The following is a 6,000-nucleotide window of genomic DNA, read 5'->3' as shown; positions in this document are numbered from 1 at the left end:
TTCGCTGCTGCTGCACACTGTGCGAATGGCTTCATTGATGCATCCACTAGCACACCCAAGTCTCTCTCAAGTCCGCTGTCTCCCAGCAGTGCCCCCCCCCATTTTGTAGTTGAACAATGGGTTCTTATTTCCTATATGCATGATCTTGCATTTCTCAACGTTAAAGCGCATTTGCCATTTGTTTGCCCAGTCTTCCAGCTTGTACAGGTCCCTTTGCAGGTCCTCACACTCCTCCCTGGTCCTAACTCTGCCGCAGAGTTTGGTATCGTCCGCAAATTTTATAACCTCGCATTTTGCCTCCGTTTCCAGGTCATTGATAAATATGTTGAAGAGTAGCGGCCCCAGCACCGATCCCTGCGGCACACCACTCGTGACTCCCCGCCAATCAGAAAATTGGCCCTTCACTCCGACCCTCTGCAGTCTACCCGACAGCCAGTGCTTGATCCATCTGTGTACATCCCCGCCCACCCCGTGGTTCCACAGCTTCTTAAGCAGCCTTTCATGTGGCACCTTGTCAAAAGCCTTTTGAAAATCGAGGTAAATGATGTCCATGGGTTCCCCTTTGTCCACCTGACTGCTTATTCCCTCAAAGAAGTACAGTAGGTTCGTAAGGCATGACCTTCCCTTACAGAATCCGTGCTGGCTTGTTCGCATTAAGTCATTTTTCTCGATGTGTTCGCAAATGTTGTCCTTGATCATCGCTTCCACCATCTTCCCTATAACTGAAGTCAGGCTCACCGGCCTGTAGTTCCCAGGGTCACCCCTCGATCCCTTCTTGAAGATAGGTGTGACATTTGCCAGTTTCCAGTCCTCTGGCACCTCTCCTGTTCTCAGGGATAGGTTGCAAACATGCTGGATTGTGCCCGCTATTTCCTGTCTTAGTTCCTTTAGAACCCTTGGGTGGATCCCGTCCGGTCCTGGTGATTTGCCACTTTTTAGCCTGTCTATCTGTTTGAGGACATCCTCCTGACTTACCTCTATATGCTCCAATTTTTCGGCCTGTTCCCCCCTCATAAGCTCCTCTGAGTCCGGTATATTGGATGTGTCTTCGCACGTGAAGACCGACGAGAAGAACGTGTTCAACCTCTCAGCTACCTCTTTGTCCTCCTTAATCACTCCTTTCCTATCCCCGTCATCCAACGGCCCCACCTCCTCTCTCGCTGGTTGCTTCCCTTTTACGTAACTGAAGAATGCCTTGAAGTTTTTCGCCTCCCTGGCCAGCCCCTCCTCGTATTCCCTTTTTGCTTTTCTAACTTCTCGGTGACATTCCTTTTGGCAATTCTTGTGCTTCTGGTGATTTTCCTCCATTGGGTCCTTTTTCCATCTCCAGAAGGACACTTTCTTGTCACTTATTGCCCTCTTTACTTCAGTTGTCATCCAAACCGGGCTTTTTGACCGCTTGTTCTTACAGCCTTTCCTGAAACTGGGGATGTACAGGTTTTGTGCTTCCTGCAGGGTGTCCCTGAATAGGGTCCAGGCACTTCCTACAGTCTCCATCCTAAAGCTGTTCTTGAGCTTCCTCCCCACCATTTCCCTCATGGCAACATAGTTCCCTTTCCTGAAGTTGAGCGCAGTCGATTCAGTCCTCCTCACTATGGGTGTCCCTCTTTCTAATGTGAATCTGATTGCGTTGTGATCGCTGTTGCCTAGTGGTCCTCCCACTTCTACCCCTCTTGCAGGCCCCCTTAATCCGTTATGTAGTGTCTGATCCTGGCCTTTGAAATCAGTGCCACAGGTCCCATAATGGAACAGGATGGGGGTGGTCAGAAATTAGGAAAGTGCAGAGATAAACTGAGCTGGAAAGCCTGAGATGTCAGAGCCTGTCTGCAGCACAAGAGCAGAGAATGAGAAACAAAAATGCATTTCTTCCAGTACTGAGCAAAATCCAAAGAGAAAAGAGACACATTTCCCAAAGAGAAGGGAGATGAAGAACCTGAGCTGGAAACCCTGAGGTGCCAGAGCAGAGAAAGAGAAGCTGAAATGCATTTCCTCTTGTACTGAGCAAAATTCAAATAGATGAGAGACACATATTCCAAAGAGAAGAGAGAAAATTGTGAGGTCCAGAAGTCCACAGGGAGGTAGCAGAGAAAGTTAGACTAAGATGGCAATGAGAGGATAAAAAAAAGTTTAGGCAGAAGATTGAATCGTTCTTCCTTGGTCCCTAAACTCACCAAGTTAGACCCTGGTGAGACACAGTTGAGGCAGTATCAAGAGCTGTATAAGAGCTGTGGCCAGCTAGATCCAATGGAGGAGGGGATGCCAAAATTGTTTCCTTTTAATTGGCTCCTCTGCATGTCTGCAGTGTAGCAGGTAGGCTGGGACTGTTTCCTCTAAGCTGAGTTTGGAGTCTTCCAACTGCATTGTACCATTAGGGGGTAGTGCTTCAATAATGTGTTTTCAACAAGGAAGGGCATGCAGGTTCTCAAGTCCTGCAGAGTTTGCCTGCCCCATATTTTTGAAAATGATGTAGTGAAACAGCACCCCCCAGTGGAAGGACTGTAGGTGGAGGACTGCCACGCACCTTTGGGGGAACAGTGACCAAGGGAGCATATCACATAGAGTGAAAATCTGGCTCAAGACAGTCTTCTGATTCTATAAAGAGGCACCTAGAATTAGGAATCGAATAGTGTCCGGCAAAAAGGGGCCACTAACATTTTCCTGAGATACCCATATAACTCATAATATTCTAAATAGACTCCACCCACTTCCAATCCAGACACTATCGCTGATATGTATAGAAGTTCACAAAGTATTCTGGTCATTAAAATGCATTTGTGATGCCCAAGTTGTACCCAGTCCACCACTGCCCTGTACAGAAGCCTAAGTGGAGTGATGAGTTGCACCCACTAAAGTGTACAGGCTGAGGCCAAAGAAAAGTAACAGGTTTTTGCTGTTCTCAGCAACCGTCATGAACTTCGAGAAATTTTCATACTTATTTACTTATCACACATACGTATTACTATTAAACAACATTTAATTATCTTAAGCTAAGTTGATATTGCTACCATTCAAAGATCACATCTCTCATGTCGTCCAATCTAGCTTTCTCTCGCTGTCAAATACGTTTTCTCTGTTGTTTTCTTGATTTTAATTCTCTTCATACTTTCGTTCATGCTTATCTCTAAACTTGACTACTGTAATTCTATCTATGTAGGCATAACTACAACTCAACTTAAATGACGTCAGATAATACAGAATACACTTACACTTTCTTTTCCATGCTCGGCATTTTGATAAAATTACTCCATTATCCTTACGTCTTCACTGGTTGCCCTTTCAATTCCATCTTCTTTTCAAAATTCTGTGTTTAAAACTCATAAATCCCTTCATACTGGCCTCCCTTCATATTTAGCCAGATTTATTATACCCACACATCAATTATGATCTATAGATGCGAACCGATTGGTACTTCCTAGTCCACGCTTGGCCTATCACAAAGCCACCCAAAAGTCTGTCTTCTATTTTCTCCCCCTAAATCTTGGAATGATCGACAAACTCAAATACACTTGCAAACTAGTTTTCAAAAGTTTAAATCATTGTTAAAGACCCACTTCTTTGAGCTAGCTTGTACATAAGAACATAAAAATAGCCTTACTGGTCAGACCAATGGTCCATCTAGTCCAGTATCCCATCTTCACGGTGGCAAATCCAGGTTACTAGAATCTTGCTATTCTTTGGGGATTCTGCATGGAATGTTGCTACTCTTTGGGGATTCCACATGGAATGCTGCTATTATTTGAAGTTCCGGAATCTTGCTACTCTTTAAGATTCTGGAATGTTGCTATTATTTGGGTTTTTGCCAGGGTACTTGTGACCTGGATTGGCCACCATGAAGATGGGATACTGGGCTAAATGGTCTGACCCAGTAAGGCTATTCTTATGTTCTTATGTTTACCAAGTACAAAATATTCAAATTAAATTATTGTTTACAGGTCTACATTGCTGTGATATCATTAGCATAAGTTGGTGTCCTGTTTATTTTCTTTCCAAATAATGGTAGTTTTTCCAGTACAAACACTTCTGGTCATGCTAATAAATCTGTAACATCATCATATTTAAAGATAATCTCATACCACTTGGCGCAGTAACAAGTCAACCTGTAAAATTTCAAATTGAAATTCCAAGCGGTTGCTGAGAAAACTGCAAAAACCTAGGGAGGTTTTTTGTTTATTGCCTTATCCTTTATACATCCCAGGTTCCCTTCAGGGTGGGATCCCTTAAGGACTGGTGAGACACTGGCTGTCTATGCACACTTGGATCATCTTATGATTGCGTGAATAAATATAATGACTCATTGATTTACACTGGTCGTCATCAGTTCCAGGCCAACAAAGGCATGCACTGTTCTACTAATTAATATTATGTCAATATTTTGCCTTCTTCTTATTCCAAGGCAAATCATTCCTGAGCGGTGAAAGGTCAGCGGGGATCCCAATCCACTCAGGTAGAAAGGCAGCATCATAGTGGAACAGTTTCAAGAACCGGGAGTCTGGTAGAGTGAAATTGGTGAGGTAAATGGTCTCCCCTCCTGCCAGATAGCCCACCCAGTAACCAAAGGTGCCAATGGTCATGATAGTGTGGTTACAATGAGCAAGGAGGGCAAAGTCCTTCCCAGGTGAGGACTCCACCCCATCCTCGGAAAAGTAGACATCTCCACTAGACGCATCAATGTTCTTCTTACACCACTCCATTCCATTACTGGTCACCACAAAGACGGGTTCCTGATACTTATTACGGAAATAGCTCATTGCCTTCTCCAGGTAGGTCTTGTCTGCCACTACTCCTTTCCATATATTGGGCATTATGTTGACGTAGTCCCCCCTTCGCACATGAACCCCAATGAAGGTAGCATTCTTCCTTGTCCCTTTCACTTGCTCTAAATACTTGTTAGTCTCATCTCTGATGAAGTCATGGAAGGTGAACTCCTGGAGGATCTCCTCTCGGATGTGGTGGTAGAAGGTCCATGAGCAAGGGAAGCCACTGAGTTTCACGTATTTCCCCTCAATGTATTTGTATTCTTCAGACATCCAGTCATGGAGCTCATAGTTCCTCCAGGGCATCTTGAATATCATATATTTACTCAAGACGGGTAAGTTAATCTTGAAGATAGGGGACAGCCAATTATACATCTCTGGCATTATGTATGCTTGGTTGCCTGTGAGTTTGGCCAGCGCATATAGAGTGGCGTACTCACCCATCTGGTTGCCTAGCCTTCCGGCAGATGTGATAGTCCATACGCAAGAGTCTCGACAATTGGCTGTCATTAGATTGAGTTTCTGTGCCATGAATTGATGTCTAAGCAGCTGATCACAGGCCACAGACAGCTGTAGGCTATGCTTCAGCCAGAAGCAGATGTGAATTTGGAACATGTAGAGCAATAAAAGACCTGTCACTGTCATCAAGAAGAGAGCCATGAACAAGATCCTCCGTTTCCGGTAAAACATCTCCATCCAAGCAGTTCTGCCACTTCAGTCACGGAGTCAAATACCACCTCTCCTGCCCCTAGAGATTGAGAGAGAGAGAGAAAAGAAACAAGAGATAGCCATTACAGTGTTTAATAAATTCAGCTCAGCAGCGCTTCAAACCTTCTCCCCATACTGCATTTTGGAAAGAAAAGGGATAACATTTGTGCAATAGCTTTGGTTGGTGCTCAGTCAGAGCCAGTGGTTAGACCTTCTGAGTTATACCCCCAACTCTCAATTACATTTTGGGGCCCCTAGTTTGTAGCCTACCTCCAATACTTTGGTAATTAAACTCAATAATCATGACTGTCACACAAACATCCTATAAAAATGTGAGTTAATTATGTGCAGATATTTTTTTCCAATTTGTGTGGATGTCGAGATCGGTTGTTTTGCTCTAAGTGCAGCTGCTCTTTTTGCTTCTCCCCCCCCCCCTCTTTCCCTTTGACTGTAGGTTGGGCCAGCCCTGTGTTCCATCCTTGCCCAAAATCCTTATACGGTGGAAAATGCCAACAGTGTCTGACTTTCTGGATTATGA

General features: G+C 44.4%; 1 protein-coding gene across 1 annotated transcript; it reads right to left on the bottom strand.

The window, feature by feature from the left end:
- Nucleotides 1–4,364: 4,364 nt before the first annotated feature.
- Nucleotides 4,365–5,450, bottom strand: LOC117368675 (galactoside 2-alpha-L-fucosyltransferase 2-like). Its single transcript, XM_033962400.1, has one exon. The coding sequence runs from the start codon at nucleotides 5,448–5,450 to the stop codon at nucleotides 4,365–4,367; it is 1,086 nt and encodes a 361-aa protein (XP_033818291.1).
- Between the last annotated feature and the right edge of the window lie 550 nt (nucleotides 5,451–6,000).

This window comes from Geotrypetes seraphini, chromosome 10, assembly GCF_902459505.1.
Source record: "Geotrypetes seraphini chromosome 10, aGeoSer1.1, whole genome shotgun sequence".
Classification (NCBI taxonomy): domain Eukaryota; kingdom Metazoa; phylum Chordata; class Amphibia; order Gymnophiona; family Dermophiidae; genus Geotrypetes; species Geotrypetes seraphini.
This window is presented reverse-complemented; position numbering and strand designations above follow the sequence as displayed.

Coding starts and splice junctions, on each gene's coding strand:
- LOC117368675 (XM_033962400.1), bottom strand. CDS start 5,450: ATGGAGATGTTTTACCGGAAACGGAGGATCTTGTTCATGGCTCTCTTC.